Source organism: Grampus griseus (assembly GCF_964374135.1).
Source record: "Grampus griseus genome assembly, chromosome: 3".
NCBI classification, from domain to species: Eukaryota; Metazoa; Chordata; class Mammalia; order Artiodactyla; family Delphinidae; genus Grampus; species Grampus griseus.
Window position 1 is genome coordinate 45,604,030 of NC_139019.1, and position 25,993 is coordinate 45,630,022.

The window sequence follows — 25,993 nt, forward strand, 5'->3', positions numbered from 1 at the left end:
AAACTTCAGGCAAATCCGCTTAAGCGAACTAGGAACTGAATGGTGTTGCGTAACCTTATGTCTCTGACAATAAAACATATTTACATACTTGAAATATTGATCTCAAAGTATTTCTCCAATAGTTAAAACCTACTCTCAAAAACTTTAATTATTCTCCTAAAAGACTTTTTAATTGTTTAAGGTCAAAGAATCAAATATAGATGCAAAAATAAAGAACACCAAACTGCCTGTCTAAACCCACATATTAATAAAACCCAAGTGATTTAGAAAGAGCTTTATAAAGCGCTTTCCCATCTTCCAAAAAACCTCCCACAAATTAATAAACTTTTCCATTGATTTAAAAGAGAAGGTATCAAAGTTCACTGCATATTTCTGATCAGGATACTTGAAATCGTCTTACCTTGGCAAGGATGTCTTCTTGTTCAGTTTTGACCCCAAACCTTGGGATGCTTGAATTAGTCAAACTGGAGCTGTGCATCAATTTCTTGACCCCACTGATCTGAGACATTGGCCTTTTCTTTTTCTCCTTTTCCTTCTGAGTTGGAGAAGGAATTTCCACTTCATGTTGCTTATCTTAAAAATTAAAAAAAAAATTCTTCATTTACTATTAATTCTACCTGGGTTTTTTTTTATTATAACATGCATAATGGCGGATTTTAATTGATCAGTATATATTCTAGGAAATATTTCCAAGTAAAACTCCTTTTAAAGAAGTTGAGTATTTATAATTCGATGTGGACTTAATTTGAAACTCTCAAACACAAAATTAAGCAAATAAATTCCACTGCAAAATAATTAACATCAAATGTATTCAGTGATTACGTCTTTTGAAAAACTTACGATAGCAAACTTGGAAAAGGCAAAAGACACTGGTTATTTCCACTGCTCATCGATTTCATTCCTATTTAAAATTCACTTAGTGGTGAGAACACTGCTCTTGCCAATTAAGAACTCCAGTTTCAATACCTACTTTGAAATGGAAGAAACTTCGTGCACGAATATAAAAACAGCACTGTGTGAACCTAACAGCTTACTGAAATGGGTCATTCTGTGGGAGCATACACAGCGTATGTGAAGGACTTAGATTGCTACTGCTAGTTTACATTTTCTATACGATAGTGAGATGGGGGAATCATGCAATAAGGTTTTATGGGGAGCACAGAGTACCTCCAATATTATCTGGTAACTAAATATCAGATTCACAAAAGCTAATTTGTTGTTTTCAAATAAGACATCAGATGTCTCAGTACACTCATTCACTATTTCAAGACAGTGAGCTCCTTTAACTTGTCCTTGCACAGACTGTGTGTTCAATAAATGCCTGTTTAGTGAATGTGCTAATTAGCTATTACGACAGTTTTGTTTTGAAAGTAAATTCAGATCAAGGATGTGTTCAAGTTATTGGTTTTCCTTTACTGCATTTTCTTTCTGTGGATGGAGGGTGGGGTAGTGGTGTCCCAGTACACCATACTGTCAGCTATTATCAGCAAGCATTTTTTTAGCTCTTGTGTTATATTTATCTGTCTCTCCAGTCTATCAGGCATGGTGCCCATTAGACTATCAACTCACTGAGTTTAGGGACCATTTCTAATTGATCATTAAATACCTAGTGTCCAGCAATGACTGGCATTTAACAAGAATTTGTTGAATGCATGAATAGATCTCTCTATAAGATACATTTTACCGTTGAGTACTTTGGAAAAACGGACAATATACAACTTTAATTCAGAGAATCCCTGAAGTCCTGAATAAAACAAAAAGATAAAACACATCCTTTGTCACCTTAGGTTCTAAAGCTTAGAGGCTCAAATTATTAATATGATGAATGAAAACAAATGGAATTCCTAACTCTTATTTCCAAAATAAGTTTGCACCCCAGTCTGCTTCCAAAAACAAACAATGCAAAAAACTTTAAAAAATTGCATTTAAATTGTTATTCTCACCTAAGAATGTGTTTGATATATACTCTGACACTTGATTTCCAGACCGACTCATTTCAGAGAGATGGGTGAGCTCTCGATTAAGCATCCTTTTAAACTGAAAAACAGAAAGATAAAATGAAATAACAGAAGAGGAAAGTTGAAGTGAAATAACATAAGCATATGTTAAGATACAGAAAATATGCCAAAGAATTTTTAACCTGTCCCGACTCTTTAGATCAGTCCCATCCAATAGAACTTCCTACAATGATGAAAAAATTCTATAATCTCTGCTATCCGTTACAGGAGCCACTAGCCATATGTGGCTATCAAGCAATTGAAATGTGGCTAGTGCAAATGAGGAGCTGAACTCTGGATTTTATTTCATTTTAATTAACTTAAACTTCAATAGTTACATGTAGCTAGCGGCTACCATATTGGACAGCACAGATTGAGACACTCAAGGATGACATTAATTAAGGGGAAAAAAGGCATAAAAAATAATATGCATTATTAGTATTTAGAGAAGAGAAAAAACTAATTTATAAACATACAAAAGGGTTGCCACACAATAAAACATGGTATGTTTTCATCAATTAATTTGTCATTAGCAGAAATGAGTAAGTATACTGGTCAGAGGTTAAAATGTAGTCTTTTGCCCCAAAGCAAAACTGAATAGATTTATTTGAATACTCTCCCAGAACTATGGAGAAAATATTTGAATAGATACTATATGATATTTGCTTTGTAAAGTTTTTTCTAAGTAGGGATTTATTGGTTCTCAAACATTCACAGAATTTACCAATCTTCCTAAGTCCCATAAAAACAATTGAAAATTGACCTGTTCAATTGAAACTTCACTGCTTCACAATTTATTTTACTGGTGCTCCGGTGCCTATTTTATCCAAAGAAATTTGTCTACCACCTGGAATTTATCTACCACCACTACATGGCATTATCAAAATCCAGAATTCTCCATGATGTTATGCTTTTCCATCCATCAACTGCTTTTTTTTTTTTTAACATCTTTATTGGAGTATAATTGCTTTACAATGGTGTGTTAGTTTCTGCTTCATAACAAAGTGAATCAGCTATACATATACATATATCCCCATATCCCCTCTCTCTTGCATCTCCCTCCCATCCACCCTATCCCACCCCTCTAGGTGGTCACAAAGCACGGAGCTGATCTCCCTGTGCTACGCGGCTGCTTCCCACTAGCTACCTATTTTATATTTGGTAGTGTATATCTCTCCATGCCACTCTCTCACTTTGTCTCAGCTTACCCTTCCCCATTCCCATGTCCTCAAGTCCATTCTCTACGTCTGTACATCTGTGTCTTTATTCCTGTCCTGCCCCTACGTTCTTCAAAACCATTTTTTTTTTTTTTAGATTCCATATATATGTGTTAGAATATGGTATTTGTTTTTCTCTTTCTGACTTACTTCACTCCGTATGACAGACCCTAGGTCCATCCACCTCACTACAAATAACTCAATTTCATTTCTTTGTATGGCTGAGTAATACTTCATTGTATATATATACCACATCTTCTTTATCCATTCCTCTGTCGATGGACACTTAGGTTGCTTCCATGTCCTGGCTGTTGTAAATAGAGCTGCAATGAACATTGTGGTACATGACTCTTTTTGAATTATGGTTTTCTCAACTACTTCAACTGCTTCTTAATGTATCTTCCTTTGACTTCCAAAATAACCCAAATAGACCTTTTAATATACCTTAATATTTCTCTTAACATACACTAACATACAGTAACTATTAGATACTTAATCCAAAAAAGTCACATATTACTCTAATATTTAGTAGCCTTTAAAATTCTGAATTTCCCCATAAATCCTCATTTAAGTCTGGAAAAAGAGAGTAGTGAGTTCATTATTTAGTAATGTCTAAAATGTAATTCTAACTCAGTATTTAATTACTTTATTAGAATTTTTAAAAAAATCTTGATTCTCTGCATAATTCATACCAAGGTGTTCTAATTCAAGATAATTTGGCAAATAGCTTCCGGAGTTAATCTTACTGACCACCTAGATTAGATATAAGAATTTATCACTGTAAATTACTGAGAGAGATCAAAAAAAAATTTCAACAGACTTTTTTTTTTTTTTTAAGCGGTACGCGGGCCTCTCACTGTTGTGGTCTCTCCCGTTGCGGAGCACAGGCTCCGGACGCGCAGGCTCAACGGCCATGGCTCACGGGCCCAGCCGCTCCGCGGCATGTGGGATCTTCCTGGACCAGGGCACAAACCCGTGTCCCCTGCATCGGCAGGCGGACTCTCAACTACTGTGCCACCAGGGAAGCCCTCAACAGACTTTTGAATACAATAAATGCATATTAGCATTCTCTTGCAGTCAAAACAGAAGAACTGGCTACAACCAATAGAAATGCCTCTGGTTGTTTAACTTACAGGTTGAGAGAGGTTATTCTCAAACTCAGGAACACAAAGTTCACTTTCTTTGTGTATTTTTTTTTATAACTTGCTCTGGTTATAAAATGCATATGGGATATAAAAAATCTAGAAAGCTATATAGAAAAAATTAGAACTCATGTACAACCCCACTGTCCCACTGCTAATAACCATATATAAATAGCTATATTTCCTTCTATGCCTTTTTTTTCATTTGTATATATATATTTGTTGAAGTACAGTTGACTTAAAAATATCATATGAGTTTCAGGTACACAACAGAGTGACTAAACATTTTATAGATTCTGTACCATACAAAGTTATTGTAATTTTATTGTTTATATTCTCTGTGCTGTACATTACATCTTATGATATATATATATATATCTCATATATATGTGTGTGTGTGTCTCTCTCTCTCTCTATATATATATATAGACACACATACCCGGTGGAATATTACTCAACCATAAAAAAGAATGGAATCTTGCCATTTGTGACAAATGGATGGACCTGAAGAGTGCTATGCTAAATGAAAGAAGTCAGAGAAAGACAAATACTGTATGTTTTCACTTATATGTGGAAGCTAAAAAACAAAACAAATGATCAAATATAACAAAACAGAAACAGACTCGCAAATACAGAAAAACTAGTGGTTGCCAGAGTGGGGGGCAGGGTAAGGGATAGGCAAAATAAGAGAAGGGGATTAAGAGGTACAAACAACCAGTTATAAAATAAATAAGTCACAAGGATGTATATATATTTTTAAAACTGGCATCACGTAGTGTACGAAACATGGGTTACTGCTTATTTTCACTGAGCATTATATATTATGATCCGCTGGGGGAAACATAAAATTTGGAACCTTCCAAGAATGTTCATGAAGACATTTCCAATAGTGTTCAAAAAATTTTCTGCTGATCTTTTTATAAAGTTATGTTTTCTTAAGTAAATTATAGGCTATCAACCAGGGATGTATTAGATTATTTAACTCGCACTGGCACACAGTGGGTGCTCAACATTGAGTTCTTTCTATCTCCCAGTTTCCTGGGCCCTTTTATAGTGATAGCTGATTTTTATCATTGCAGGGCAAATGGATGGAAGATCTAACTACACTTATGCTCACACAAAATATATATCTAAATATCTAGCTCCCTTACCAATTCCAAAAAATAATTAGGGTATTATTCATATAAGAAATGGTCACCATGCTTCAAAAATATAACAATAATACCACACATAAGGCACAAAGGTAAGTAAATCCTGTTTAATGAATGAAATTTTACTCTTGGAAAAAATCTACTCTTTGGGCAAATATATATTCAAGAGAGTCTGCTAAATATCTTAAACATATATTTAATGAAATATTTCTTTGACCTGAATTGTCTGTGCTATGAGATAAAAGTTGCTATTAAGAACTGCCTGGTCACGACAAAGTCCTTTCTTAAAAGCTGGGGGAATAGGTAAGGCTATCAGCCACTCCTAGCATTTCTACAGTGTGCTATACAGGAACCACTGTCCACCTGCCCTCCGTGAATTTCTCTCAATGTAACTAAAAAACGATGCAACCTCCGTGGGGTGTGGGGGAGTTGGTGCCCCTGGAAAAGTTAGATAGGAGCCCAGTTTTTCTATAGAGACACCTTCTAACTTGTAAGCAACCTGGTAGGAGGAATATGATGCCATACGCCCAAGCAGAAAAACTGCTTGGTATCTGCAGATATGCCACACAAATTATTGGATTTATCTGTCAGAATATGAAGAACGAGGTGTCTTTTCCTGTCAGTTTGATTACACAACTCATCAAAATAGCCAGTTGGTACAGATAACTGAGGCAAAAAAAACGCCAGTGGAAGGATTCTACTGTACAGACTGATAAATGACAGATTATATTCTACGGATTATTTCTGATTCATAAACATATATTCCCAGACTACCCTTCTGCCTTTGTTCCAAACTCAAAAGCATGGGTGGAGAAACCCTTCATGGCACACTTATCTCCCTCCCACTTGTGAGGTGCTCCAAGGAAGAAAACATTTCCTTTCAACATAATTAGATGACACAATATTTTAAGCAGTCCTCTTTTTCCCAAGAGTATGGGAGATTTCCTAAAGACAATTTCCAGAGAGTCAATTAAGTTATAATGCAAGGGCACTTTCTAAGAGGAATTAATATGGCTTCCTTTTTGTGCTATTGATATAAAACATACAGTCCAGGGAAGCTAAATTAATAACCACAAAAATTACCATCAGAGTTTTCTCAACTGGTAGTTGCTCTTACAGTTTGGTCTTGGAGTGCACAGCAGGACGTGCTAAAGAACAATAAACTTAACCATTCAACAATCATTTTAAAACGTAAGTGGAATTTCTCTCATTTTAAGATAACTACATACCATTTATTAAGATAATGATATATAATTGCCATGAGGGGGAAAATGATTAGAAAAGGTAATAAAATGTACTTTTTCAGGAACACTGTTATGGGTTGTCAATAAGTGACAAAATACAGAACTGCTTTTCAAAAGAACTGGTTGCAAAATGCAGAGCAATTTAATTGAGCATTTAGATATCTTTAAAAATGACTCTAAATATTTTTGGCTGATGAGTTATTCTGATTGTTTCTGGTCTCTAAATAGTCTGAAATAATATGTAGAATTATTGTTGCAACAAAGAAAAACAGAGGAAGATCTCTAAGTGAATGCTTTCAAATCCTTTGTTCTCATTATGCATCAGAATGTCTGTATGCAGCAAATTTAAAGCATAAAAGAAAGTGGAAGTGCAGTTGAATTGAATACTGTATATTGCTTTTTAAACTCCAGTTTTCCAATTTATGTTCTATATTTAAGACTGTGCATGAAACAAAATTAAATAATAAAACAAAATTAAAGTATTCTTAAATTTAATCCCTGTACTTCCCCCTCATGCCAATGTGCTACTGGGTACATTATATATCCTCTACTATATAATTAAGAAAGTGGTAAAGTTTAAATATTAAGTAAATGTTTATTTTTCCCCACAACATTCTGCTAAAAATCATTTGAATATGCTGCACTGTGATACACTACAACTTTGGTGGATATCAGCATTAAAAGCTAAAATAAATACTGTATTAGCTATATAAAAATAAATCTTTCAAAATACATAATAAGACTAAATGCATTTATATTGGTCCTTCCTAAGTGTTTTTAGCAATATGGTATTAAAAGCATAAAGCTTTCCAGCAAACATTTGCTCAAAAAGCACTAAAATTCTGTGTTTAGATCCCTGAAGGTATTATTCATAATTATAACACAAACGTGAAGCCCTTTAAAAAGCTATCAAATATGAACTGTCTAAAAGCTAAGAAATGACTTCTAGGGAGACTGGAGGGAGGGGGCTTCTTTATTATTCTCCACATTTTTCTATATTTAAAAAACATTTTAAACTAAGAAATGGCTAGCAAAATTCAAATAATGAAAATTACGAAAATCTGGACCATCTAGATTTAAAGGGAGGTGGAAAATCATGAGTATTCAGACAACAAAAACTGAAATAAGTTTGCTTAGAATGCGAGTAAATCTCACAGGAAAGAGGAAATTCTCCTTTAAAAAGAAACAAAGAAAATGCAAAGTATTACAATCTGAGCGTCCTTAAAGTAATGGAAAAGGATTCTTTAAAAATGTGTATTGTGATTTGTTCAAATATTCCGGAATAAATTCTAATTTCTGAAGTGATGCCTCCTTTAGGACTGAAAAAGGTTTTTCTACTTCAGGTTTCTATTAAACAGCTAGGATCACCAGGTTAGCATTACCACAGGGCATGTGTAAGAAGCTTGCCAAGCAGGAACACAATCTTATTAAATGTAGTGTACTAATTCATTTTTTGAGATTAACAAAAATAGCAGTATCATATAAATTTACATCTTCCAGTTTTACAAATAGAGGATCAAGTGTTCATTTTAATAAGATATCACCTGAAACGTCAAGTGATGTCAACTTTAATGTCATCTAGAGCTTTATATCCAAAGGTGAAAAAAAACATACTCTTCATCAGGTAAAAGCAGTACAGATTTTTAGAAAGAGCTACAAATTAATTTTTTATAAACTTTAAGTGCTACATACTAATTAGAGCCCATGTACCAGTTATAATTTAGCCCAAGGATTTATTTCCAATGAATTTAATTACCTTGATACTTAAAAGAATAACTCAAATTTATACCACATGACAAAACAGAAGAAACGCTGAACATTAAAAAGCTATTTTAACATGCAAATTATAACTAATAAAAGTTCTACAATTTCTCCTTATCTTGACCACTAAAAACCCACATTTCTTCTGTAGTTTATATCTAAGGAAAAAATAAAAGATTGCTTAGAAAGCTTAACTCCATTGTAATTTATTAAAATTATTAGTTATGTACTCAGAGTAATCAGGAGTTTACAAAGCCTAAATAAATCTTACCTTTATGTAGCCCCAAGATACTGACAGTAAATAGTTTGCTTCAGGCATTTTTGATTGATTATATAGAGAGACAATAAATTCTAAAATATGTGTATCTTCAAAACCTTGATACTTTAACAATCTCCACAAGCACAGAGTATGTAGGTTTTTAAAGATTTTTGGTAATTAAGTACACATACGAAAGCCTCGCATTAGATCCCATCCAGTTGGTTTCCCATTGAATGCATTCCATTTGTAAAACTCCAGAATGCAACAGAATTCAACCACTATTCTGAATAAAGACAATTCATGTGATAAAGAAACATCTAAAGATCTAAGGGTCTGCATCTTTCTCTCCCTGAGCTCCAGGGCTTAATGAATAATGTATGTCAAGATGCTTAGCTGCAAGAAAGACTAGTTCTGTCAAAAGCTACCAAATAAGGAACTGCAGGGAAGCCAGGAAGAGTGACAAGAAACCCCTCCCATAAAACCCCAACTATGCACCAATCACACTGCGTCCCTGGGTCTAACAGGGCAGGGGGTGTGGACCAGGCCCAGGTTGCTCTGTGATTGGTTGGCAAGGGTGAACCTCTGGGGAGGAGGTTTTCCTCCTCACCTCTGGTAAACGCCATTTAATAATGGTATCCCTATAGCTGAGGCTGCCGCATGAAAAGATGAATGGGCTTCCCCTCTCACAGTGATGAATAACCACCATAAAACTCTACATAATTCATAGTTCACTCTTAAATAAGAATTGCCAATCCTTTCAGAGTCATTTCTATGAATTTCAATATTCTCTGATTTCTCTTCAAAATAAAAACTGCTGTAAAAATTAAAAAATAAATAAATAAAATAAAAGCTGCTCTAAAAATGGCAATCAGGCATTTTAATTGTCTCCCTCTGTCAAATCCAAAACAAGTGGTTTCCCCGGTAACACAGATATAGCTGAAGTTCCTTCCTCAGTCCAACATAACAGCATACTGTAATTATAAAGTACGATTAATGTCCAGAATTCATAAATGGAAGTGATACATTTCCTCACCTGTGTGGCATTGCTCCTTTTGTTTCTCAGCTCCTTTTGTTTCTATTGTTATATATGGTTGAGCTCCACAATCTTAAAAATCCAAGGGTGGGGATGATTTATTATAAATCTGATTGTGGGGGAAAAAAAAAACCCCGAAAGCTAATGCACTGTGTATGGTTAAAGAATGCAGTGTCCTGTGTACAGATTTCAGGATCTGTATTTTGATCAGAAGAGAACATGTTTATGACTGTGTAAAGGTATAGAGTGGCTCTTAAGAATACAGAATTGAGCTCAAGAGTAATCCGGCCTTTTACAAGAAGAGCTAAATAAGAAATCTAAATTCCTCTGGGAAAAAAGGATCTTTCTTATTTGTTTGGGACAGCATTATTCTGTAACTTTTATACTAAAGAGGTCTTATGGATAAGAAATGAGGGGAATCTAGCTTTTACTCTATTTCAGCATGAAGTTCTGTCCATTCTACCTCCCCTCCATCTCAGTTTGTACCTACTGCTCGGCACGTCTATGACTTGCTGACCGGGTGACTGCTCAGTCTTCCTGCATCAGGTATGTCCGTCTCAGACAGCACACCCTCATCAGAAACAGCCAGGTAATCCCTGCCTCTTTGAGCTTCTATTGGTCCTTTGCTGCCAAAGTCCTCAGCTGCAGTTCACACCCACTGTGTTCATTTCCTAAGTTCCTCTTAATCCTCTACAAAAGAAAGATGCTAAACCCCCAATACTCCACTAAAACTGCTTCTGGAAGAATACAGAGGTGCTCCCCTTTCACTAGTCTCTCATTCTCCTCAACTTCTCTGAAGCGTTCAACGCTGTTTGACCACCCTCTCCCCTCTCCCTCACTCCCAAGACCTGCAGCTTCTTTAGGAAGGTTTTCTTCCCACTTCTCTGACCATACCTTTGTTGCCTTCTTCTCTTCATCCTCTAATTTGGGATATCCACAAAGACACTCTCGGAGGGCCAACACTCTCTAACGACCACTTCTAACCTGAATTTTTGCACCTTATTTCCAAATGACTAAAAGATAGTCTTCCCGTTGGAATGCCCTGCTAGTCATCTCAAACTCTTTCAAAATTGGTGGATCCATTTTTCTACTTAAAGCAGTGCTTATTATGACTACTCCCATTTCCTTCAGTGGGCCCATATTCCAGTGTCCCAGACTGAAATCTATGACTCTTTCCTGCTGTTCAATAGGTGTTCCATGTGAGTTGAACACTGTTAGATGTTTCATACAATGATACAACTGAATCCTTGAGTAACCCTTACGTGTTCCCCATCCACCCCGTACCTTCCCTCCACCAACACTGTTTCAAACTACTGTCTTCTACAGAATGCCTTTTCACTTAGTCTGTTCCTTTCATTCCCAGGCCCATCATCTAAATCCAAAGGCTTAAAGGCTGAGAGAAATGGAAGTACCTTCAACATCCTCTCCTCCAATTTCCTCATTTCCATATAACGGGATACCTAGAGAGACAATGATTTTCCCAAGTTCACCCAGGTCCTAAGAACCAGACTCTGAGTTCAAATCCTTTATTCCCTCTTCTTAGTGTGTCAGTTTCCTCATCTGTAAAATTGTTTACCGTAGTAGCTGCTCTCCAAAGATGCCTCCTAATGAGCCACACTGCCCTACACTGCATCTGAGCTGGCTTGTGTAACCAACAAGGGACGCAGCCTGACTGTGGAGGCCGTCACAGGAAGTACCGCAGCTCTCACCCTGGCCTCCGTGAACATGCTGTCGGGCTCCCTGAGCCACCTTGTAAGAAAGCCCGACTATCCTGAGACTGCCACGCTAGGAGGAAGTCCATGCTAACTCTCTGGAGAGGCTGCTGGGAGAGGGACAGAGAGAAGCAGATGCAGAGGAAGAGGAGAGAGAGAGGATGAGCCAGTGTACACGCTCACATGGCCGGTCTCCAGCTCTGCCAGCCTGGAGCCAGACCTGAGAGTGAAGAATCCATCTCAGTCATCCAGGCAGTTGCCCCTTTAGACGACTCCAACCCTTGCCACCATCAGACTGCAACCATATAAGGGACTCCAAGTGAGAATGCTGAGCCAAGCCCAATCGACCCACAAAACGATGAAAAGTAATAAAAACTTGATAATTTAAGCCACTAAGTTTGAAGTCATTTGTTATATATAGAAATAACCAGAACAATTATTATGAGGATAAATGAGATGTTATACACAAAGCACTTAAAACATCATATGAGGACTTCCCTGGGGGTCCAGTGGTTAAGGACTCTATGCTTCCACTGCAGGGGGCACGGGTTCAATCCCTGGTCGGGGAACTAAGATCCCACACGCTGCGTGGGATGCATGGTCAAACAAACAAAAAACCAAAAATCAACCCCAGCCCCCCAGTAAAACCCAACATCTGATACATAGTGATAAACAGGTATTAGGTGATGATGATGATATCATCATCATAACTATTCCATGAAGGTGCCGACATACTTTAACTCCCAGGCTTATCCTTTTTCTAAAAAAACATATCATGTTTCCTTCCAACTGCATCACATCGTGCCATGTCTCAGACCCAAAACACTATAATTGCTTCTTAGCTCATCTCCTTTGGCTTTTCTCCTTCCAACTCCTTTCTGATCTCCACTGCCAGGCCAGCTTTCCTCAGCTCCAGCCTCAGCCTGCCACTCCAAAGCCAGTCACTGACAACTTGGCATCACCTGCTTCACCTTCCAGACTCCTCTGGCAACTCCAGCCTGACAGCCTCTGACCCTAATCCCCAACTCCAAGCCCATCTTCAACAGCTCTTTACACCCTTGCTCTGTTCCCAACAGGCTACTATTCCACCCATCCCTACAATATGGCAGATGGTCCCATTTTCCTATCTTTACTCACAGAGAATTCACTGCCTAGAGTACTCTGCTTCTTTTATTCCATCTACCTCAAGCTGGTCTTTCAAAGTCAGATTTAAATCATTCAAAGTACATATCAAAACCAAATATTCCAGCCCTTCTCCAAACTCTAACTGTTCTACACTCACTCCTTTATTTAATAATTACTTGTTATTCTCCTATTATATTCCAGACACTGTCCTGGATACTGGGGACATAGCAGTGAACAAAGGTTTTTCACCTGGAGCTTACATTCAACTAAGTCAGTAAATATATAATATGTCATGTGATGGTAGGTGCAATAGAGAAAAAGAAACGATAAGGAGGGTGTTAGGGATAAAGATTCCTCTCTTATAAGACGATCAGGGAAAGCCTCTTTGATGAGGTGACACACACGGAGACCTGAAGAAAGAGAGGCACGTGGATATCTGGAAGGAGAGGGAGTCAAGTGTTGGGTTTGCCAAGGGCAAAGGCCCTGAGGCAGGAGCAGGCCTTGTGAGCTCCCCCAGAGCAAGGTAGGTCATACAATCATTTAAATCCTAACTATGCTTTATGGGGGTTCTCAGCCATATCAGACCTACTGCTCCCTTTTTGTATCCATCCATCAATCTGTTTTATTCTTTGATGAACTTCAAACTAAGTGACTTCTTTCTTTTCATAACAAATACTTTTTATCCTGAAATTAAATTCCTAAATGCTCTTCCTGCATACCCACTTTACTAAATACATACATACATACTAAGTAAATCCTTATATAGATAAAAAAAAAAAAAACCTAGTATAATGGCTTATCAGTAACATAATGGTGAAGAAGAGTAATTTATATTAAACACTGCAAAATATAAATACTTGTACAAAACTACATTTAAAAAATAATAAAAGAGTCAAAAGCTTGTATTTTACTATCACTTACTAGCTGTGTAACCTTGAGAAAGTTATTTAAACCTTCCATACTTCAGTTTACTCATTTGGAAAATGAGAATAATAATAGTAACTTCCTTGCAGGTTGTTGTGAGTTTTAATCAGTACATACACATAAAGCACTTAGCACACCACGTGCTGTGTAAGTGTTTGCTCTGATTCCTCTGATGTGGAGAAATCACCATGAATGTGAAAGCAAAATGGAAATAACTACAGGAGTGCTGTAGCGGAGGGGTGATCTTTTTCCTAAGCGGTGAATGGCTCTTGGAAAGGTTTTCAAATGTAACAAAGTACCATCCTTCCTCAATATACACTGTGGTTGCATTACTCAAAAATTTAGTGTGGATTAAAACCATGCAAAAAACATTTTGCATTTATATGTTGTGTTCTAGGCTCAGATAATCGTGAGTGAATTTTTCAACCTACGTGAATGGTTGCTGACACAGAGAAACACTCCCTGGTGAAGGACTACCCCATGTATTCTAGGACGTCGAGCCTCCCTGGCTCTGTCCATGAAATGCCGGGAGTACAGTCCCGTCCGTGTACCTCAATGTTCCCCAGTGTTAAGTAACACTGTCCTAGTTGCTACAACTGCCTTGAACTTTGTCTCCTCAACCAGGGTGGAGGATGCTTGAGGCAAGAAAGACATTCTTTCTTTATATTTCCCAAAGCAGATAGAGAGCCACAGGCACAAAGAGATCCAACTGTAGATCCCTAATTTGCTATAGCAGGGGGAGATAATAGTAAGAGCAGAGGAGTAGTAGTCGTAGTTGTAGTAGTAATAATAATATCAAGTAAAAAGTACCAAGGAAGGTTTCCATATTTCTAGGGAATAAGAAATCTTTTTTTTTTAAAGCTCTGAGCCAAATTAAAATTCATTTAATTATTCCCATTATAAGAAGCAGACTAGAAGCTCCTTCCCATTGCCACAGTTGTAGAGCCTGCAGAAAGAAATCTAGACAACCCAGAAGAGAAATATGGATGGAGCCCGAGAGATACAATGTTTATAGACAGACTTGGCTTCTGACAGTTTTAATGGGGAAACCGTAACAGGAATTTTACAGCATTTATTAGGCACCTACTTTGCACCAAGTGCTTTATATTTATATCTTATCTCTAATCTTTGCAACATCCTGGGTAGATAGATATCATCCCCATTTTAAAGAATGAAAAGACAGACACTCTTACATAGTCAATAACTTGCCCTGGACGTGGCAGGGCTGAGATGAGAGTCTAGGTCTCTTTGTCTTTGCTCTTCATGGTGGATGAATAGCTCGTCATATAATTAGGCTGATTCAAACTCTATGATAAATGGTATGAATTTAGGAGTGGATTCATTTATTCTTAATCCTTGTGCTGATTCCACCTACTAACTAGTGCAGTCAGGAAGCTGGTGCCCAGAGAAAGACAGGCAGCTTCACCTGACAGTGAGACCTACTTGTGTGTGCGGGTACCATGTGAGCAAGACACAGATGCCCTCACACACAGGGAGGACTCAGGTTTCCTGAGTTTCCTCTCAAACATCCAAATGATTTCACATATGAATGTGTGTGCATGTACCAAAATAGAAAAAAATACATAATTTTCTGTAGCATTCAGTTCTCTTTTCCTAATAATAATCTTCAGGATCTCTAGATGTCACTCCTATTTTATTCTTCATTTCATTGGTCCTTAAGCGACACCCCAAGTAATCAACAACCTTTGTGGACTATTTCAGGATATTTAAAAGTCTGCTGATGGAGTTGAGTCTTTGATATACTAACACATGCTGGCATCACTGCCTCTGCAACAGAGGTCAAGAGAGAGAAAACATTTTTGAATAGGGAAAAAGAAAAAGAAATAAACCAAACTGTGAGAAAACTGAGGCTCAGAAGGTCAAGTGTTTTAGCCCAGGTCACAAAGCCAAAGTAGCAGTGTTGGGATTTGAACGCAGGCTGTCTGGCTTCAGAGTACTCCAAATTGCCAAAAAAGTATTTCAGGCATTAATCTGCATTTACCCTAGAGTCTGTAAACACTATATCTATTAACATAATAAATTCTCAGCTATATAATCTATTATTGTCCTTGAAATATTTAAAAATTAGTTAAAATAAGTGTTATTAACTCTTAGATTTCTCCCAGCTAAGGGATATTCCTGGCAACAGCAGTGCTTTTGGTAGAATTTACATCTGAAAATAGTTTATCCTATAATCAGTTATATTTATTTTACACCTTTCTGCCTAGGATCAAGTTCTGGGAGTTGTTATTAATCAAGAAGCAAATCTGTATAAAGTAGGCTCTCACATATCCAATACTGCTCGGCTAAACATATGCAAATCTAATTGCTAAAAGACCCTGGAAGAATTCTGAGGTAAGGTTAAACTTCAGTGTCTCTGAAATCACTGAGTGTTCTTCTGCTTTCAAACGCCTTAAAAGTAGTTTTGGAGGCAGACAATGATCTAGAATTAATTGACAACCTGTATTTCAAATAACAGAATTTTAAATCTATTTTTACATTATAAAAACGACACTTTCTTGGATTAATGCTAATAGTACAAAAACAACACAAGTAAATCCACTAAATCTGTTTGTGTTTACTGCCCTCTAGTGATAAGGGATCCAAATGCGATTTAAAGAACAGCTCTGTTCTTGAAGAGCCATCACATTTCAGAATATGAAAACATGTTTTATAAATATTTTAGAGGCTTGAGATTAAGAGGAACTCCTGATTGATTTGGGGTTTTTTCAGTTTTTGTTTTTTCAGGTTGATTTTTTTGAAATCTAAACATCATCTGAAAAGCTAAGAATCATTCTTTAATTAACCTGGTTAGAAAGTTTTCACCAAAATATAGTTTTATTTAAAACAGGAAAAATCTGTAACATTTACTGAGAAAGAAATTCTAATATAAGAAAGCTTATTTTTGTTGAAAGGTTCCTTAAAGCTGAAATAACATGAGAACTGATGTGATAATACCTTTATTTAAATTTCTCTTCCACATGGGCTAACTCTCATTAAATGTTAGCAGAGTATCCTATAATTGTTAATACAGTTTGAATCATACAGAGTAGATACATAGTGTTCTCTGTTCATAACTAATTAGTAAATCTAGCTGAAACCACCACGCCATTATCATCATCATACCTACCAAGGACTTCTGTTTCACTGAAGAATAATTAAGGCAATGAATGGGTATACAAGCCTCACATAAAGGAAGCGTCCACAGAAATAATCTTGCATGAAAGGGAACTTCCTACTTACAGAGAAAATGAGGACCCCTAATTCACTTAAACTGTCCTAATACCAATTCTCCATGTTTATGATGACTACTATCATCACCACAAAATACTTAGGTACCGCTCTGTACCTCATGGCATGCTTTGTGAAAACAATTTAAACAGAGAATACCTGTCTTCTAAAGCAATAATAAAAAATGCAAACAGGCATATTTCTGTAAATCCATATTCAATCTTTTATGAACATCACTTTTAGATGTGAATCTTATAGTAATTTAAGTCATAAAATTTGGCCAGGATGCAGGGAAAATGGAACTCTCACACATTACTGGTGGGAATGCAAAACAGTGTAGCAACTTTGGAAAACAGTGGGGCACTTTCTTATAAAGTCAACAAGAACATCGACTATATGATCCAACAATCCCACTTCTAGTCATTTACCCAAGAGAAATGAAAACATGTGTCCAAAGAGCTACGTATAAATGTTTCTAGAAATTCTATTAATAGCAGAAACCTGGAAAAAGCCCAGACGTCAATCGACTGGTGCATGGATAAATTGTGGTACATCCATAAAATGAAATATTAGAAAGCAATAAAAAGAAACATTAATAATACATGCAACAAGCTATTAATGGATGAATCTCAAAAGCATTATGAAAAGTGAAAGAAGCCATTAACAAAAGGCTATATATACATACACACACACACACACACACACACACACACACACACACACACACACACTGTATGATTTCATTCATGACATTCTGGAAAGGCAAAACTACAGGGACAGTCAGATCACTGGTTTCCAGTCACTGGGAGCAGGGGAGGGGAATGACTACAAAGGAGCAAGAGAAAACTTTTTGGGTGAGGGAAATATTTTATATCTAGATTATTGTGGTAGTTTTACCATTGTATAATTTGTCAAAAAACATTCAACTATATCTTTAAAAAGTATATCTTATCAATCTGTAAATTTTACCTGACTTTAAAAAATGTTAGGTGATGTTATCAAATTATATTAATTCCAAATTTGCTTAACTTTGCCTAAAGAAGAATGAAAAACTAAAATCTGAAGCATAGTTCCATTGGGTAAAGTAAGATTTGTACCCTTCTAAAGACAGCCACCGTAATATTCCAGTCTAACATGCATATGTTTGTCTAAAATCTGTGCCAGCTTTGAATAAAACAATATATAGTAAATCCCTAGTTACAAAGCCTTTAGGCAATATAATCACCGATGAAAGTATTCTCATAAGTACTAATAATATTTTAATCTTAATCCTTTAGAATGATGTATTCCCTAAAATACTTCAGGCATTTTCCTGCTTTCTTAAACAAACCAAACTATCTTAATTTAATTATTTTATGGTGACCCTGGGCCACCATTATTCACTCATCTCTGAAAAGTCAACACATGTTCATTGTATGCTCATTCTACTGCAAGCACTGTGCCAGCTGCTAGAGATAGAAAAATCCAGTAAAGTGGGTAGAGTAGCCTGCAGAAAACTGAATAGTCCCATTGCTGTATTCTTTTTGAGTCCTTCTGTCCTTTTTTCATGGGTTTTAGTTTTTTCTGAGTCCTTGGTTGTCAGCCTGTTCTCCTATGGTCAATATATCTGCCTCCTTATACTCAATATAGCGTCCCTTTCCCCTTTCCGTTATGACGGGTTTTTGTCTAAGGCAGCATTTCCCAGAACGCGTTGTAAAGAACAGTAATGCCATGTGATCATTCCCAAAGAAGACATCCAGTGTCAAACTTCTGACATAGTGCTAACCTTCTTGGAAGTTGTGTACTTTAGCATATTAAAGGCTCTGCCGAGACCCATACCACGTAACTTTGTTTTATTTTGTTTAACTTAGTATTTCTCAAAATTATTCCAGTACTTAATTCTGCTCCCTTCACATTTATTAACAAGCAAAAACGAACAAAAATGCCAGGATTTCATTGAAAATTCTTGTGGAAAGTAATGGTCTTTAGCTATCAAGTAATAAAAATGTTTAGAATGGTTATTCACCTACTCAACAAATATTTACTAAATGGCTACTCTGTGCCAGCATGAGGGATATAGTACTGAACAAGACAGAAGAGTTCTCTGCTCAGTGTAAGCCTTGGACTCTTGGGGCAAAAAGACAAAAAACAAGCAGACAAAAAAAAAAAAGTGACAAACATGCTGGATAAAAGAAAAGGGGGCAACATGATACTGTGATGGTAGACTATTAAGTAGTCAGGAAGGTAATATCTGAGATGAGATACTGATGACTAGAAAGAGCTGAAAGATTTGGACCAAAGCACTCTGAGCAAGGGCTAGAAAAACACAGCCAGCATGATGGAGGATAGGTATGCGGAATGAGATTAGAGATGGGTCAGGGCAAGATCATGCGGTCCTTGCAAGCCTTCCAGAGGGGGTGGGGTACCACCAGAAGGTTCTGAGCAGGGAGTGACATGACATGGTTTACATTTTAAAAACTTGCCTCTGTAGAGGATGGCTCATAGAGAGGCAAAAGCAGATAGAAGAGGAAGAAGCATGGAGGAAGAGTTGATAAGACTTGAATGCTGGAAGTGAAGAAATAAGAAGAATCAATTCCTAGACTCCCTGCCTTGAAAGGATATTTGTGCCCTTTGCTGTGGAGAAACCTGGGGGAGGTAAAGATTTGGAGGAGGATAAAGAAGGAGAAAGAAGAGTGCTATGAAGTTCTTCAGAGTTCTGGATGAAAAAAGCTATCCAATGATGGAGTGGTGAATATACAGTTACTTTCAAATACTCTAATGACATTACATTAGGATAGACCACGTTCCTCCAGATCTTTTAATATGTTTTTAGAAGAGCCAAAAAGAAAGGGCATCAACGGATAATCTATTTTTAAAAATCCCATCCTCATAGCAAATTATTAATGTGAAAGCCTAAGCAAGGTCACGCAACATAACCAAAATTAGAATCTAACACTCATAGCTGGCAATATTTTTATTAAAGTGATATGTCTTCTTTAGGCATTTTTGGAAGGAAGACTTTACTACAGGCAATCATAAACACAATTAAAAATTGTGCAATAATGGGAATTTTTTTTTTTTTTTTTTTTTGCAACAGTGACAGAAGAGTAGAGTATGAGAATGATGAGAAATACGATAGTATAGGGCATTGGTTTCTCTAGCTGGCTTCACCTGAGTTCTAATCTTGACCCGGCCTCTTATGAGCACAATAATACACAGCAAGCTATTTAAGGTCTCTGGGTTGTGTGGAGAATTGGAGTTAATGAAAGTCATCTAGGACAGTGTGTTAAGTAGATGTCAGGAACGTGATAAGTTATTTACATTGGGACCAGAAACACTGAAACTTGTCCTAAGGAAAACAATCTGGTTAAAACAGCTGTATGAAGATTCCTAGAGTAATATCTACCCAATTGCTTATGCAATCAATGGTTTGTCTGAAAACTATTAGAATCACTGATACCAGTGGAAAATGCTTTTGGAGATATCAAACAAACAGGGATAATTTTCTCAGGATGCACTGACCTGACAAATGCAAGGACATCCCTTCAGGTTTCAGGACCAAATTCCAATCTCCAGAGGAAAAGGTAGGTACAACTTTACAGGTGCCTTCGAATCAAGGAGATCAAGCCCAGTACCAATGAGGATTTAAGATGCTAATCCTTTCAATCAGCAAATATTTAATTAGCACCAACTATGTGTTAGCTACGGTCCCAGGTACTAAGGAAAGGTCAGTCAGCAAACTGCTCTGAAGTGCTTACTTAGTAGTGTGTGGGATTCAGAAGGTAAACAGGTGTGCACAGTAGCCATCCCACCTTCCTTTTTTTTATATATAAATTTATTTATATTACTTATTTTATTTTTGGCCGAGTTGGGTCTTCGTCGCTTCGCGTGGGCTTTCCCTAGTTCTGGCGAGTGGGGGCTACTCTTTGTTGCGGTGCACGGGTTTCTTGTTGTGGTGGCTTCTCTTGTTGTGGAGCACGGGCTCTAGGAGCGCGGGCTTCAGTAGTTGTGGCACACCGGCTCAGTAGTTGTGGCTCACGGGTTCTAGAGCGCAGGCTCAGTAGTTGTGGCGCACGGGCTTGGTTGCTCCGCAGCATGTGGCATCTTCCCGGACCAGGGCTCGAACCCATGTCCGCTGCATTGGCAGGTGGATTCTTAACCACTGAGCCACCAGAGAAGCCCCCCACATTCCTTTTATGAGCCTTCCAGAGGCTGGACATGTGAAAAATCCATATCCTCAATGCCCTTGCAGCTAAAGTTTCAGATGTGATTTAATTTCTTCCAATCAGAACCCCCGCTCCTTCCCACAAATTAAACAGCTGTCAATCTAATTGTTATTTCTTTGTAGATAACCTGCCTCTTCTCTCTGGCTGTGTTGGGATCTATTTGTTTCTGTGATTTCTCTGGATGTGAGTTTCTTTTAAAAAAATTTCCTGTTTGGAATTCACTGAACTTCTAGAATATTTCCTCTTCCCATTCTCTTTATTCTCTCCTGGAATTCAAATTAGATACATGTTGCCATTTTGCTGGAAAAGGAAGTCTTGTCATATTTTAAGTGTACTGTATTTTATCTATAAAATACAGTGTAAGGTTAGATAATTGTCATTAATACTATAGCAGTCATTTTTATTCAAAATACTGCTTTTAAACAATTTTTTAAAATTAAACATGATTATTCTTATATCTTGAGAGTAAATTACTGGCACTAAAATATTTGAAAAACAAATTCAATTTTTCTAATTGCCCATAAACTAAGATGCACCTATATATTCCTTCTAACAAAGCACTTAGACCTGAAAACCTGGTTAAAAAAAATAATTTAATCTATTTTTATTCATACTTCAATAAAAATTGGTATTAACCACCATGACATTTATTCTTCTAAAATACCTGTCTATATTTGTATCCTTCGGAGGGGAGAACGTAAAACATTTTGCCTCTGGGAGTAAAGATAGTAGGGAAAAGCAAAATAAAATAATACAACTAAAAACCAGACAACAAAGTCTGTTTTACTTGACCTTCCAAATGTGAATCTAATGCCCTGTGAGACAGCACGTCAACCATACACATGAGGTGAAGCAGGCTCATCAAACAGAGGACAGTGCTTGGATTCTGCGTACTACGTCCACGCTGCAAAGCCCCTCTGAAGACATCTAGTCCAACCTTCTACCCAGACAGGAGTCCTACATAATTAATGTCCACCTCTCCTGGATTTCTTCTACTCTTGTGTAAGTTCATTCCACGTTGGGTGAACGAATGTAGTTTTAAAACATTGAGATGATATTGAGCTAATGATCATTTGCTTACATCAAGCTAATACCATTCTTCAAAAGCCCTTTATAAACCCCTCAAAGTTGATTTGACTCTGGACGCAGCAGATGAAAAATAATACGGCTCAGGGCTTTTATTACAGAAGTTGCAACAAACAGAAGAGTAGTTCACATCCTTAACTAGTCACATAAAAAAAACCCCAAACAACCCAATCTAAAACTGGGCAGAAGACCTAAATAGACATTTCTCCAAAGAAGATATACAGATTGCCAACAAACACATGAAAGGATGCTCAACGTCACTAATCATTAGAGAAATGCAAATCAAAACTACAATGAGATATCATCTCACACCAGTCTGAATGGCCATCATCAAAAAATCTAGAAACAATAAATTCTGGAGAGGGTGTGGAGAAAAGGGAACCCTCTTGCACTGTTGGTGGGAATGTAAATTGATAGAGCCACTATGGAGAACAGTATGGAGGTTCCTTAAAAAGCTAAAAATAGAACTACCATACGACCCAGCAATCCCACTACTGGGCATATACCCTGAGAAAACCATAATTCAAAAAGAGTCATGAACCAAAATCTTCATCGCAGCTCTATTTACAATAGCCAGGACGTGGAAGCAACCTAAGTGTCCATCAACAGATGAATGGATAAAGAAGATGTGGCACACATATACAGTGGAATATTACTCAGCCATAAAAAGAAACGAAATTGAGTTACTTGTAGTGAGGTGGATGGACCTAGAGACTGTCATACAGAGTGAAGTAAGTCAGAAAGAGAAAGACAAATACCGTATGCTAACACATATATATGGAATTTCAGAAAAAAAAAAGTCACGAAGAACCTAGGGGTAAGACGGGAATAAAGACACAGACCTACTAGAGAATGGACTTGAGGATATGGGGAGGGGGAAGGGTAAGCTGGGACAAAGTGAGAGAGTGGCATAGACATATATACACTACCAAAGTAAAACCGATAGCTAGTGGGAAGCAGCCGCATAGCACAGGGAGATCAGCTCGGTGCTTTGTGACCACCTAGAGGGGTGGGATAGGGAGGGTGGGAGGGAGGGAGACGCAAGAGGGAAGAGATATGGGGACATCTGCATATGTATAACTGATTCACTTTGTTATAAAGCAGAAACTGACACACCATTGTAAAGCAATTATACTCCAATAAAGATGTTTAAAAAAAACAACAACAACAAAACAAAAACCAAAGCCAAAAAACAAACAAAAAAACACTCCAGGTCTTACAAACAGTGATCAACAGTTAAACGTGAGCAATTTCAGCTGGGGCTGTCACTTTCCCTTAACAGCTAGGGAAGCAAGCATGTGAATCAGAACATATGAACTTCCATTTGGGGTATTAAGAAAACTCACCAAACAGATGGCTTTAATAGAGCTTCCAGAATACCAGTTCTAATAATTCATATTATATGGGTCTCTAAAACGCATAGTAGAAAATAGTAATGGCTAATATTTATTGATTGATATTGATAAATATTTATTTATTGTCTACTATGTGTCAGGAATAGTGCTGAATACTTGCCTGGCATCATCTCATTTATTCCTAATACCAATCCTATGAGGACTATTATTATTCCCATTTTACAGATGAGCCTGAAGGTCTTAACCATCAATTCTGTACAGGCAACTCCCAGGTCGCCTGTCTTTTCACCAGAAATCCAGTCACGACAATTGAAGGCCTATAGGATATTTCTACTTCGATATATAATTTCACTCCAATTTCATGTCTAAAAATTTAACTGCCATATTTTCCACCCCACTCTCTTCAAATAACCTTCTCTTCCTGATTTTCCAACCATAGTTCTGTTATTACTTGGGTTGAGAATTTCATACTTTCCTCTGGCTGCAGTGCCTTCCCCCGAAAGTCTGATATATCCTGCCACCTTTCCTGCAGTCTTTCTCCTAACCATTCCTTTCTTTTCCTTCCCATCGTATTTCAGGCCCTCCTTACTTATATGCTTAATTCCCTAACGGATTTGTTTTGCTTTCACTATTTCTCCTCAGTATGATCCATCCTGCGTACTACCATCAGATTTATCTTTCTAAAATCATTTTGTTACTCTCCTTGTAATATTTTCCTGATAATAAAATGCGACGGTTCTTCAGAGCTTACAGGGTAATGTGCAAACGGCTTAGTCTGACACTTAAGGTGCTCTACATTGCAGGACCCCAATCTGCATTTTTTACACCTGCCTCTGTTCCGATAATCAGATTTTCTGTTCCAGGAAGGCTCACTCATACAGGACACCCACTCCTTACCCACTCCCACAAACAATAAGGTAAATGCACAGGAGTGTCCCATCCTACCCTGCCTCATCCAGCCCCTGGAGTATCATCTCCTCCCTCGTTGGCAACCTATATGAAACTTTTATGTTCAAGATCTAGCCTAAGTGGCACTTTTTCTGGGATGCTTCCTAATCATTCTCGTCCTTAGTGTTGAACACACCCTGAGCTCCCCTACAGGACCAGAACACCATGAATTACTCTCTAACATGCAACAGGCTTACTAATATGGCTACCATATTATACTTTGAATGTATATGTCTATATGTCTTGGTTTTTATGTACGTATGTATGTGTGTGTGTCTCTCTCTCTTTCTATATACTTGAATACAAACGCACATATGTAAAAGGCTCATCTCGTCTATGAAAGCCTTTGGAGCAGATATATGTCCTACATTAACCAGGCAAAAACAAAAATTCCTTAGTGAAAGCCTAACTACTGGACTGAGGTTATCTGAAGTCAAAAGGTGCAAAACAACAATAAAAAAAACCCTCCTGTTTTATGTCCCACATGAAAATCGTATCTGGCTAAAAACAGAACTAAAAATGTCATTAGAAGGTGATAATATCAATAAAGACTGAAATCAGGGTTTTGTCTAACTACGAAAAATTTTTATTTCCCACAAGATAAAAGCCTTGACAGAAGTAAGACAGGACTGTTTTGTCATGTGTCACTTTAACTTTCCTATGCCTTTATACCTCATCTGTAATGAAGCAAGTGAACAGGTTGATCTCATAAATCTCTTCCACCTCTAAGGATTTTTGGAATTAAAAAAGAAAAGAACTTTTTTTATTGAGCATACCAAAGTTTGATTTCTCTGCAAAATGGCTGACGGCAAGTGGAAAATGGAAAGGGATCAATCACTTATTCATTTTCAGCTCATAACAACTACACGGCTGGGGGATTTCTTCTCCCTCTGGCTATGGCTAGTGTCAGACCCATGACTCAGACTGGAACTAGCCCATCTGGGCTGGAACTACGTTCAAGGTCATTTCATCCATTCCTCTGTTTCTCAGCTTAACTGTCATTTTAAATCTGTGCAATGATTAAAGAGTTCTATTTTTGGTTCGTGTTTCTTCTTTGCCCAAGAATAGACATCTAGTAACCTGATATCGATTGATATTTGACACTTTTGTTAATCATCAAAATCTCAATATTTCACAGAATCAGAAAAATTAGTTGGAGGGGGCTTTGAGGTCATCCAGGGTGAGGGAAAAGCAAAGTCTGAGTAACGTGCCAATTTTTAGACAAAGTGGACAGAAGGTCCACATGAGGCCCTCACCACTCTAATGTTTCTTTCGTGGCTGCCTTCGTACATATTATTTCAAAGTCATCATGGTTAAGTGGTCAGTGAGAGCGTAAATAAAAATATGCTATCCACGAATGCTAGGTAACGAGCTGAAACTAAAGTAAACAACTTCAGTGGGCCATCCCATATGCAAGCTGACGAGGGCTCATAAATCACTATGATGGCGATCAGGATCTCAAATGCATACTCTGAGCTCATCTGCACAGGCCTGTTGATTCAAGCTCCAGTTGCACTGGGTTACCTATATGGCAGTATATAAAGTTCACCTTTTAAGTTTAAAATTAGTTCCCTTCCCAACTAAAGATAGACCACAGTACCTA

The 25,993-nt window shown here is 37.3% G+C and overlaps 1 protein-coding gene across 5 annotated transcripts in view; it reads right to left on the reverse strand.

Annotated features, from left to right (window-relative positions):
• PDE4D (phosphodiesterase 4D) overlaps window positions 1-25,993 on the reverse strand; it is a gene marked incomplete at its 5' end in the record, with an annotated part of 1,122,552 nt that overhangs the window by 15,129 nt on the left and 1,081,430 nt on the right. For all 5 annotated transcript variants that reach the window (XM_082650735.1, XM_082650738.1, XM_082650736.1 and 2 more), the window contains 2 exons: window positions 401-573; window positions 1,944-2,037. In XM_082650735.1, the coding sequence (XP_082506861.1) occupies window positions 401-573; window positions 1,944-2,037 (267 nt within the window). The remainder of the gene's footprint in view (window positions 1-400; window positions 574-1,943; window positions 2,038-25,993) is intronic.